The sequence below is a fragment of the Argopecten irradians genome, chromosome 9, assembly GCF_041381155.1.
Source record: "Argopecten irradians isolate NY chromosome 9, Ai_NY, whole genome shotgun sequence".
Taxonomy (NCBI): Eukaryota; Metazoa; Mollusca; class Bivalvia; order Pectinida; family Pectinidae; genus Argopecten; species Argopecten irradians.
This window is the reverse complement of record NC_091142.1, coordinates 6709877-6722966: the sequence shown is the minus strand read 5'-3', so window position 1 is coordinate 6722966 and position 13090 is coordinate 6709877. Positions and strand designations below refer to the sequence as shown.

Below are 13090 nucleotides of genomic sequence, written 5' to 3'. Positions count from 1 at the left end.
GAGTCCGTAAAACAAACAATGACAAGATATGGTGTAATAGCCCTAAACAGTTATGAACTTTCCCCTAATTACAAGTCTAGAAAGTTAAGAGGTCCAAAGTTATAAATATACAAAATTTTATTTTAGACTTATGCGCGGTCCGACAGAAAGTCAATAGTTAACGCCCCCAAAGTTTAGAAATGCTACTTTGCGCATGTCCGGACATAAAAGTTGTTTACCGCAATGGAGCGAGCTTTGCAGTGAAAGCTTACCGGCTTAGAATCAACTGCTGATTCGAAGTGAATAAGGAGATTATTTAAACTAAAAATGTTGTGAATTGGTGAGAATATTACATGGAAACGAATTCGAGCTATGACAACAGCTATGATTTGTGAATGATCTACCAAAACCACATAAACTGACTTCTCTTCGTCTCTATAAGGTGAGTGGGGCCCCGAAGGGGTAACAGTTATATTCTGTAAGTGTTTGGTCGCTTTTTGAAATTGGTACCATAGTAAAATAGAGATAAGAAATCAGGAAAAGTGTTGATAAATTGGGGAACATATAACAGATTTAATCTTGGATTACAACAGAAGCATGCATAGAGTCGTATTATACGCCTTTCCTTAGCCTAAAAGCTGATCGCATTCTTCAGTGTACGTACTGTTACAACGTCAGGAGTGTGATATCTATTCCGATATCTATTTGTGTATTTATAATTTTATGCATATGCAGTGAAATATATATCCTTTTACTGTATGCTATGGATATTACTGTATTAAAGAAGCCACTTTCAAACTTGCTTCATCAGTGCCCGTGTGTGTAAGATTGTTTTTTAGACTTAAAGTTACTTAGTCACGTACTCGTTATGCTATCTGCTGATCTTAATTATATAAAATTCACACCAATACATCATAAGTGGTGTAAGTAAAGAATATTGAATTACTTTTTACAATATGTATTATATATTATGTCCAATACATTTAGGCTACATAAATTCTGGCACTAATTAGTACCATTATTCCTCACATGAAAATGCCTAGACCTTTAATTCAAGAAATGACTAACTTAGTATCTAGTGAGGTTTGATTTTGATAAACTTGTGTTCAAAAGATGTGTAATTGTTATAAATTTGTGTTTGACAGAAAACAATTGGAACTACGTGTAGTTAGTTTTACATGTAGGCTTTCACTGAAAGATAAGGTACATGCATGTATACAGTATTTATCTCTGTACATAACTGACATTTACTCCATATTTTCTTTATAGAATGTATGGGACCTTCAACCAGATGACACAAGTGCAAGATGTGATGGCAGCTCGCCCAAAAATAAAAGGGAAAAACAACTATATGTATCTCTGAGATCAAAACTGACAGTAAGAAAATAAAGTCTGTTTGTAATGTACCCATTATGAACCAGAAAGAAATTATTTTCAAGAAGGAAGGACAGATTCAGACTTGAAGTACAAACCTAGCATAGTTCTTTACTATTATCACCAGGATATTTTCAAATAATTCATTTCTGCTTCACACAAATGAAAAAAGGAATAATAATGATTATTGCATGTTTACATACCTAGTATGTATAACTTTTGAATAATTTATGAACAATAAACCAAATAAAATAATATATGTCATTTGTCTGAGTTGTTTGATTATGTAGTGTTCATTTTAGAAATGTTCAAATACAGAAAATAAATAGCAAACAAGACTGGAGCAAGATCAAAGGTTATTTGGGTCAAAAGTCAGTGTCAATCTCATGTACATGTACATCACAAATTTAACCAAGAGAGCTGTCTTCATTATCTACACATCAAGAGGACATTCTACAGGCACTTTAAAATGTTTTTATACTTTGTAAAACTGTTATTTTGATCATGTAATGCCCCAGTTCTCAACATCTCAAATCTTTTCTGTGTGAGTATTACCAGAAGTACAGAAAATAATCGCCAGCATCAGAAAAGATTGTCCAATGCATTAAAAGGAGTATCACGTGGTACATGAATTTTACAAATGCACAAATGATATATTTTCATGTTGATATCAAAGTGAATACAAACCAATCAAACAATTTCTATATTGTTTTTTATGGATATGTATAGTTCACATCTGTAAATAACAAACAATTTTATACTTTTTATTTGTAGATTTAGATTTGGCAATCTATCAACTAGTCGTCACGAGAAAGAACACCAACTCCATATCGCTTGAATGGCAGCGTCCACTCAGTCATGCAGCAGACAGCTATGAAGTCCAATGGGCTCTGGAATACTCCGAAAATTTTAACATCATAACCGTGGGAGCAGACGAAACATCTAGTTATATAGATGAACTGATGCCCGGAGAAATGTATAAGATCTTGGCGAGTGTGGAGTGACACAAAGAGTTATTTCACAGAACATCATCGTTACAACTTGTTAGTATCCTAATATTATGAACCCAGTCAAGAAATTAGGTCATCCACTAAAGCCATCAATGTCATCTCAGTCAGTAACTTTCGCTAAATACTTTTGATAATTTTGTAGTTTCAAGTGTTATTAGTTTACTAATTCTTCCCTTATCATAATTTGTTATGCTAATTTTCATAACGCGGGTCGTCTTATGTTTCCCGGCGCCTTTCTAATTACCGCGCGTTATTTGATAAGCACTGTGCCAGACGGCATAATAGCTAAATCAACCTTCATTGTAACAAAGATTCACATAAGAACGTTATGATTGGTGATTAACCTATTTGCTATTCGTTTCCGAAACGCTTGGACATTTAAAGCCCCACTATGTTTCCTAAGTAAAAACAAGGAATAAAAAAAATATATCAATTACAATTATAATATAAAAATATCTATGGCCTAAGATGACGTCACCGAGCGCGCCAAAAATGCAAGATTCACTTTGTAAATCTATGTTTGCAGTTAGTAATGCAATTTTATTTGTCTGTTTTGCCGCGTGGCGTAGTGAAAGTCAATTAACATACAGTAATTAGGACAATGATTGGGAACATAAGACGACCCACTTTATAGAAATCAACTTTATATTAATCTACATAAAATTGTTAAGAAAATGATAAGTGCTGTATTAGACTAATAATTTTGGACTCCATTACGGTTTATCGTAATTTCATCTTCATTTAGAAATATATCTTAACATTAATTGACAATGGTAAGACTTTTATCTTCATGGATTCACAGCAATGTTATGGGTTTAACGAAAATCTTCCTCCATTAATAGATAAGTCTTAAAATTAATTGATAAAGATAAGATTTTAATATTTATGGATTCACAGCAAAGTTATGTATTTAACGAAATATCTTAAGAAATACCATATCCATTAAGAATTAAGTCTTAAAATAATTACTTAGTTTCATTTTCACAGATCCTAATAGGCCTGGTAAGTTAACATGGAGAAAAGTTACTTCCATATCATTTGATTTGAGATGGGCTCTCTCTGGTGGCAATGTGGTTTCGGGAGATACTTACGATTTCATGAGAGAATATGAGACAAAAAAATCCATCAGTACTGCTAGAAGACCTGGAGGACAACACATGGTACAGGCTAAAAATATACGCGGTCCGGAACAACCTGAAAAGAGAACCTGAGAAAAAACGTTTACCACGATATTAATAGAAGGTATGCCAAAGTCAAAATAAAATGTATACTGATGTATGATAAACTTTGAATGCAATCTGTACTAAGCATTGAATAAAATATATAACAAACTCGACATAAAATGTATACCAAACTCGACATAAAATGTGTACTGAGCTTTTAACAAAATATACAAAATTCATAATAAAACAACCACAAGAAAAAAATATATACTTTTTCCGACGTTTCTCAAAAAACAGTTTGGATAAAATGCCTTTTTTTCTATCTAGTTTGCAAAAAGATACTAGTATATATCGATGAATATTATGCTTATTAGAAAGAACCTCTTTCATGGAAAATGGAAAATTGGCCACGAACCAATTTTATTAAAACAATATGTTATATGTTGCAACATTAATGCCAACCGTTGCAATGCAGTTGTATGTTTAAAAAATCAAAAGGTCTCAGGAGCCAGTTTTATTGTCCGTAGAGGTGTATGACAGGTTTATCCAAAACGGTGTTGAACTCAGGTTTTATGTCGTTAAACTATATAATTTTTTCAAGAGTATCAATAACATCATATTATAATTACACATTTGTAGATAAATGATGACTAAAATCTAACAAATTTCGGCTACATTTGAAAAACAGGAAATGTCAAAATTTTGAGTGCTATTTTCGGTCATGTCAATTATTAACAAATGTGATACTTTCAGCTCCGTAAAATCCTTCTGAAAAGTAAACCAAATACAGACTGCCACTTTGATGAAGCTTTGTGTTACTTTTAAATCGAATGTATGATAATTGCCAGTATCTACATTGACATTTATTATCTGGTGTAGCAATATCACGAAACGGATGGGTTGAGCCTGTGTGAGAATCTACAGAAAATAGATAAAAGAAATGATTACAATAACAATAATTCTAAGTGTTGTATATATCGACTTATCGATGAGACTACTTGATTAGCTATGCTGGAACACTAAAAGAATGTTTCACATCAATGCATATCAAAAATATGAAAACCTGTGCTTAACTACAAACTGAATTTAATGTACAATTCCGCCGAATTTATTTCCATAAACGAGAGAAAATATCCTAATCTTGAATAAAAAATTGAATAATACTCAATCAGCAATATAACTGTTTATTTGCTAAAATAGAATGGTAAACTTCAAACTGACTATTTCTAATATTGTAGTTAGTTGGGGATGCATGTCAGCTGCCTTAGTAGCTGGAGGAATAGGCGGTATCGGTGTGGCCAGATTTGCTCCTGCCCTTGGCCTTTTCGGATTCGGCACAGGAGGAGTAGGAAAGGGTACCGTGGCCGCAGCTTGGAGGTCCAGCTATGGGGGAAGTGTAGCTTCTGGGGGACTGTTCTCTACTCTACAATCTTTCGGAGTTGTCGGTCTTTCAGCCTCGGCTAAAGCAGCGATAGTATCCTCTGGGATGGCACTATGGTGTCTCGTAGAAATGTAAGGACGTTTTCACATTGTTCACTGGCTAAAGAGGATATATGTTTTTATCACATAATCCGCCTGATATCCAGTGACTTGGCCCATGTGTTATATTTGCAACCACTTTCAGCGATTTTCATTGGCTGAAAATTCATTGTGAAGTCATGACTTGTAGCTTCATGTAGAAAACGTAATATGTATATATGATATAACCAAACTCGTCTTGAAGTTTAAAAACTCATTTCATAAAATATCATAAGAAAAGAGCATTCATTCGAGACATATTTTTAATATGGTTGCAATTTGCACATTATTTTATTGACGTTTGATGTGATTTGTATACTCGTTGTAAACCAATTAATATACTGTATATATATATGAATGTTTTATTTATGAAACCATGTTTTCTCGTCATCCTTCCGTTTCAAACAGTACATTCGGAGTTATGGCCCTTTGCCTAAATAAATAAAAAAAGTCAGTTTCTGCCACTTCCGTACAACAACTGTTATAAATATTTAGCGATTTTCTTCAAACTTGGTAACAAGGTTGAATGCCTTAAGTACCTGGTCAGGTCCGATCAACTCTTTCAGTGGATGTTATTTATCAGAGTTATGGCCCTTTAATTTACTACAAATGCCATTTTTCTGCAGTTTCTGTGTAATAACTAACACATGTTAAAACTAATATTGTTAAAACTTGGAAACAAAGTTAAATGCCTTAAGGGCTTAGCCAAGTTTGATCGCCACTTTTGGCAGATTTTAATCAGCCCTGTATTACAAGGTAACTTTTACATTCTACATGGAACATTCAGATCGGTAACTGCTGCGATTCATGGGTAGAAAAAATTTGAAAACTGTTACGTTTTGCATGGAAATTATCATTCCATCCTCAACATTCAGGTGTCGTAATATCCGTCCCTTGATTATGCCATATCAAAACTGAAGGCTCTGTCTGTGCCAATGGGTGAACAGATTATTTGGTCCTTTAATTTGCATTACAAAAATCGAATAACGGTACATTGTGATCGACTTTGCGGCTTTGTAGTTGACAACCTGTTTGTAGTCTTCAAAGAAAGTTTCTGCTGGCCCGCGATTGGTCGATTTTAATCTCTTGAACTGCGCATGCCTTAAGTTTTATTATATGTATGAGATAGTCCAGGGGTGGATATAACGACAGTGGAAGTAACCTCTGGAGCATTGAAGATGGAAAAATATATATCGGGTACTTGAAATAATGACAAACTAAAAGATATATCAAAAATAAAATTTGTAACAATTTATTTTAATATAAATATAAATTTATAATCATCACAGATAGCATAAGTTTACAATTCATTATGGTAAACTTATAAATTAAGTTTATAGCATATGCATTCATGGAAAAAAATGGCTAATTAATGGTTATTAGTATACAGATGTACCAAATAAACTTTCATTAAATAATGCCTAAATTCTAGCCAAATCTCCATTGATATACAAAAGTTCAGTTTAACCTTGCAACTGGAGGTGGTGAAAAATGCACAAGTGCAAAAATCAATTATATGTAACAAAAAAAAAAATATAATAAAATAAAAATTCAGAATTTAAAACCTAAAACCCACTACTCTGCATATCAAAATAGACTGCTTTAACCTTAAAGAGTCTGTCTGATCACTAGATAGATTGCCAATACTAAAAAGTCAGTTCCGAAATCTGTCCCAGGAATCTGTCTTCTAAGCAAGAAAATGGTATTTAAAATCATGAACTTTAAATTAATTTATAACAATTTTTGAAAATTTAAAAATGTATTTCTTGTCACAAAATTTGGACCAACACTTATGTATAATCCACCCATACATGTATTTCTCAGGTTATCTGATACTTTAATCAATTGCAACATAAGGATACAAAATATTAACCTGTATTGAATTTACACTTATAGAAAAGTGCAATAGGCATTAAATGTAGTACCAAACTGACACAGGTAAGTAAGTATACAACAATGGTACTAACTGTTAAGTACCTTCTGATAAAGTAGTTTGTAGTATAAGTGTAAAGTACAAATCAACATCGATAACGGTAACTGTCACTAACTGATACAGCACTAAAGTACATAATTAACTTTCATTAAAACTAATTATTTATGTCATCACTTAAAGATGCTCCACCGCCGACAGAGCATAAATAATATTCAACATTTGTACAATAATTGATGTTTAATCGTGTATATATATGTCTAATCTACACAAAAATAAGTATAAGATAATGTATTTTGTCTATAGGGTATGTGCAATCAGTACTTCATTTCATATAGAATATAGTGCCACGGAATTTTTTCGGGATGCAATTAATTATTTTTCATATTTTTATCGTGAAATAAAATTAGAAGCTCAAACTTTTCATTGGTGATAATGGTGTAATGTAAGTAAGTGTTGTAACTTAAGAAAATACTAAATCGTCTACTCCTGTTTTTGGTAGTGAAAAAAATACCATTTGTCAGCGGTTGAGCATCTTAAACTTCATCAGTACAATTGTTATTACAAAACAGATACATGTACATGAAGTTAGGTTAACATAGCCTGTAACAGGTACTGGTGGAACGTTGTGTAAAAATGTATAAATATCGAATAAATAAAAAGAATCCCTAAATCAGTATTTATAACCAAAAGTAATCCAGACTCTTCATGTTTTTAATATATCTGTTTTAACCTTAAAGAGTCGGTTTGATCAGTAAATAGATGGTCAATCTTTAAAAACCGGCTCCGAAATCTGTCCCAGGAATCTGTCTTCGAGGCAAGAACTATGATATTTAAAGTTGTGAACTATAAATTAATCTATAACCATTTTAGCTTAAAAATAGAGTTTTTGTCACAAAATTTAGACCAACATTTATACATAATCCAACCATACTAGTATTTCAGTATAACACTTTGGAACCATAATGATATCAATATTGTCTACATATTCGTCAAAGTGACTTTAAACATTTCTTGAAATACATTGAATTACAAAAATATAACTTAATATCAAAGTGTACATCATGTAAAAATTGTTATCTAAATGACTGAGTTAAATACAACTTTGAAAACTTTAACCTGAGTTAGATATAATTTTGAAAGCTTCAACTTAAGAACTTTACAAAAGATATATCCAATAAATAAATAGGTAATACAAAAAGTAAACATAAAATCATCGTGGCACTCGCATTATACCATGCTTTAACCATCAAATCAATAAATGAGTTTTGCATATATTTCAAACAAATAAGAATTACATAAAGCAAATATAAAACATAATTGCAATATGTTTTTTTTTAACTAAATAAAGTTTCCATTTGGAATACTTTTTTTTTGAGCTGGACAATAAATACCATGGAGACCGTATTTATCCTTCAAGAACTGCCCGTTCATTCATAACGCTATAGGTGTACATTAGTAATTGTCTCTGCTAACAAGCAAAATGTACTAAAAACTAAAATAAAATCATCTGATGATAATCCAAATCACTATAAATTGTATCAATCTTCTTTTATATCTTTACTGGTAATATCATCAATGATCTTCTATGGAATATTTTTGCTTTTCAGTTATATATCAATTATAATAACCAAATATATATTTCCAACCTCTTTCTTTTGATGATATCATATAAATTCTACATCAAACTTTTCACATCCATATTAAACTTTTCATTCATCATTGCGGGGGTCTACTCGACCTCCTTCCCTCCTCAGACATGAGAATAATCTTCTTAGAAAACCGGGTTTCTTGGTTCGGCTGGTGTTCTTGTTTTCCGCAAAATTGTCAGAATCTTCAACTAAAATTAGAATAAGATTTTAAGTATACTCTCAGACTGGTACAAGAGGCCCAACAGGCCTGTAAAGCTTATAATGTTCTATGTAGTTCTAAAGAAAGACTACCATATTTCACATCAAACTTACATTTCATAAGTACATGTATTAAGAACTTTGCCTTGTGTCAGCTGAATTGTCTTGTAAGTAAAATATTCATATTTTCATAGATTAAATAAATATAATGATATTTATATTATTATATATTTATATATTTGTTGTTATTTGCAAAGTATAATATGTTTGTGAAATATGACATTATAATTACCTTTAGAGTTTCCACATACTAGCTGGAGGCAGGGATACCTCAATTTTAATGAGCCTGTAGATCTTCTCCTCTGAATTACAAAACATTTTCCAATGATTGATAACATATCTAATATATCATTGAGTCATTTTGAAAAAGAATAACCGTGTACAACAGACGAGAAATTTTATTTATATGTGATACATTATTACAACATTTGATGATCATGAAAGTACTAAGTAGGAGTTTAAAAAACTTTTAATAAACAATTTAAGATATAAAAAAAACTACTGAAAATTACAGAGGTTTTTGTGACAAAACGCTTTGAAATACTTACAATAAAGAAACCGAACACACTCCGATTGGAAGCTTTATTCTCCGGAACAGCACTGTCAATAGTCTCAGCCAAATCTGTAAATTACGGGAGAAATACGTTTGTGGTTACAGTGTCTTTGGTTGTGAATTATCAAAATATCTATCGAACATGCATACACTTGTACTTTTTTTGAGTTGGTATATGATAGAGTTAAATTCTCCAATGCAGGTAGGTAGCCATCGTGACGTAATTATTTCGTGAGAGAAACGAAACATATGTCGTGTTTTTCTGTAAGGTATGACGTTACGCTCACAAACATTGACGTCATAACAATCAATACCTATATGCAATAGCAGATAACTATGTTATATGCAAATACAGCACATTGATTCAATTTTAGTCCAATAATTTTACATCCGTTATAAAAACGACAGGCCCAAACAACTTAGTAAAGAACAAAAAGGTCAAATCATAGTTAGATATTTATGAGCGGTATACAATTTCGGCTGAAGACTTTCTTGCTCACCTAAATCCTTAGCCTCGATATCATTAACCTTCTTCTCATTGATATCGGCAGTGGGTGTTGAGTGTCCATCTTTGTCTGTGTGGAATTGTTCTATTTCTTTTTTAGCTTCTCCGACGATGTCAATTGTCCCTAACTTATGATCTTCACTTCTGACATCTTGATGCATTTCCTTTTCATTGTCTTCCATCAGAACCATTGCTGTATCGTCACCTACAATCCTCATCAATGATGAACTCACGAAGTCATCGACATGTTCGTCTAACATCTCCTCCTTCGTAATAGAGGAAAGTGAAATATTAACGAAGTCGTCAATATTCTTATCCATATCTTCCTCTGTGTCTTGTTCTGCTTTTTCACTTGATGATGGATCTGTGGTTTCTGTATCAGTTGCAGGACTGGCTTGGCCAGGTTTTTGGTCTGAAGTAGATGAAGGATCTAATCGGAGGTCTGCTGTGGTTGCCTTCCTAGGTTTATCTGGTTCCTCCCTTGTTCCTGGTGCTTTGTTGGCACGCTGGTCGATTACAGCCTGTTTGTATTGCCTTTGAAGAAGATTTCGTCTTAAATCTTTGTTATCCATCACGACCTTTGTTGGCCTTCTGTTTATGCCAGGCTGCGAAGGTGTCATTGATAGCTTGTATTTCTGACTGTCTACGTTTGTTTCTAATGAGGGTAGAGATTTGGTCTTTGGAAACTCTTGATTCATGTTTGGTTTCTGAGCTCCAAAATCTATCTGAGGATTTTTTTCATCTTCCTCCATAAGGTCGCTTATCGATTGGTCCACTACATTGTTCAGGAAACCAGAAACTTGGTCTTCTGAATCGTAACCGCAATCCATGGTTAACTGTAAAATTGTAATTAGTCTTATATACATTTGAAAATCGTATTCAGTTTATTACTGGAATTACTAGAAAATAGTTTATTCGGGATAATTCTAAGTAACATAATATACAATATAGTAGGACAGGGATAAACCTTAGTTATATAATGTACAATATAGTGAGACAGGGATAAACCCAAGTAATATAATGTACAATATAGTGGGAGAGGGATAAACCTAAGTTATATAATATACAATATAGTGAGAGAGGGATAAACCAAGTAAGTAATATAATATACAATATAGTGGAAGAGACAAAAACTAAGTAATATAATGAACTATATTGTGGGAGAATGATAAACTTAAGTAATATAATATATAATATTGTGTGAGGGGGATAAACCTAAGTAATATAATATACAATATAGTGGGAGAGGAATAAACCAACGTAACATAATATTAATATAATGAGAGAATGATATAATAAGTAAGTAATATAATATACAATATAGTGGAAGAGATAAAAAGCTAAGTAATATAATGAAGTATATTGTGAAAGAGTGATAAACCTAAGTTATATAATATACAATTTAGTGGGATAGGGATAAACCTTAGTAATAAAATGTACAATATAGTGAGACAGGGATAAACCTTAGCTATATAATATACAGTATAGTGAGACAGGGATAAAACTAAGGTATTTAATATACAATATAGTGGGATAGGGATAAACCCTAGTAATAAAATTACAATATAGCGAGAAAGTGATAAACCTAAGTTATATAATATACAATATAGTGAGACAGGGGTAAACTTAAGTTATATAATATACAATATAGTGAGACAGGAGTAAACCTGATTATATATATTATACAATATAGTGGGATAGGGATAAACCTTAGTAATAAAATATACAATATGGTGAGACAGGGATAAACCTTAGTAATAAAATGTACAATATAGTGAGACGGGGTAAACCTTAGTAATAAAATATACAATATGGTGAGACAGGGATAAACCTTAGTAATAAAATGTACAATATAGTGAGACGGGGTAAACCTTAGTTATATAATAAACAATATAGTGAGACAGGGATAAACCTTAGTAATATAATATACAATATAGTGAGAGAGGGATAAACGTAAGTAATGTAAAGATGGGTAAAAACTACTCTGCCGACTGTGCCAAAGATTGAAAGAAGCATACATACTTCGTCAGCTGGGTAACAGAGGCCTATTTAACACTAAATACAAATCACAACGACCCGCTCCTTTTACACTGATATACTTACGATGTTTCCCGAAGATAAAGACCAATAAAGTGATGAGTTTGTAGAACGATAGTTCGTAAGACGAAAATTTGTAGAAAGGCACTTTGTGTTGTTACCGCGCGTAAACTCAGGCAACGATAACAATAACAAGGGGAAATAACTCTAATTGTTAACGTCATTAGAAACAAGGACGATAACTCCTCCCGCATAACAGCCTACTAGGTGCCAGTGTACAGTAGATTTGAAAAAATCAGCAAAATAAAGTGCAGGCTTCAATTATGTACACACAGCTTTTTAACCTTAAGTAACATCTATATAAAAGTATAGATATTTTAATCTACACAACAGTTGCAATTGTTATGCAGAGTTCATTTTTGAACAGGTCCGCTTTTTGTGGTTTTGTGAGCCTGTAAAAACCATGGTAACCAAATTTGTTGTTTTGAAAAATGCAAAAAATTGGGATTTTCAACCCAAAATTACATCCCATCTAGGAGAATTTTTTTTCTTTAACACAGTTTAAAACCAAGCATCACTGCCGTGATAGCGGAACTGAGCCTATTTCGACATATGTATATCATTAAACGTTTGAGCAATTGTTACGAATATTACAGTATCTACTTTTAGCAGATAATCATAATATCTATGTTTATAAAACATGAGATATATCCTGACGTAAATATATTATACTTGATTTATAACGGAAATCCCCGACAACTTTGACATGGCGGATCGAGCATGCCATTCAAAATGGCGAGATTCATCAACTTTGATTCAGACAATTGAAGACGATTACAGGTCGATTATCTTACCTTATACTGAAAACGAAGCATGTTTAGATTCTTCATTATGTTATTAATTCGTGTATTATTGTTGTATGCACTCTAAACCATCAGAAAGCCGATTATTATGCGAAATTCCATGCCAGAGAGCGGCAGGTGTTTACAGTTTGGCGGCATCTAGATTGTGACGTCACAACATGTAAGCTCGATTCTGATTGTTCAATAGGGTCTCGGCGGCGAGTATAAAAGGCCGCCCGAAAACGTCAAACGTCAGTTCGATCTTCGAC

At 32.5% G+C, this 13090-nt stretch overlaps 1 protein-coding gene and 1 long non-coding RNA gene across 2 annotated transcripts; one reads left to right on the top strand and one right to left on the bottom strand.

Annotated features, from left to right (window-relative positions):
- Positions 1-227: 227 nt before the first annotated feature.
- Positions 228-5371, top strand: LOC138330810 (uncharacterized). Its single transcript, XR_011209595.1, has 5 exons — positions 228-421; positions 1249-1356; positions 2128-2396; positions 3351-3605; positions 4765-5371. It is a non-coding gene; the product is annotated as an uncharacterized lncRNA (long non-coding RNA).
- Positions 5372-5990: 619 nt separating this feature from the next.
- On the bottom strand, positions 5991-12149 carry LOC138331250 (uncharacterized). The gene is made up of 5 exons (XM_069278754.1): positions 12046-12149; positions 9938-10778; positions 9433-9506; positions 9117-9186; positions 5991-8814 (listed from the first exon to the last, which is right to left on the bottom strand). Exons 2-5 carry the CDS (start codon positions 10770-10772, stop codon positions 8687-8689), a joined length of 1107 nt encoding a protein of 368 aa, XP_069134855.1. The 5' UTR covers positions 10773-10778; positions 12046-12149; the 3' UTR covers positions 5991-8686.
- Between the last annotated feature and the right edge of the window lie 941 nt (positions 12150-13090).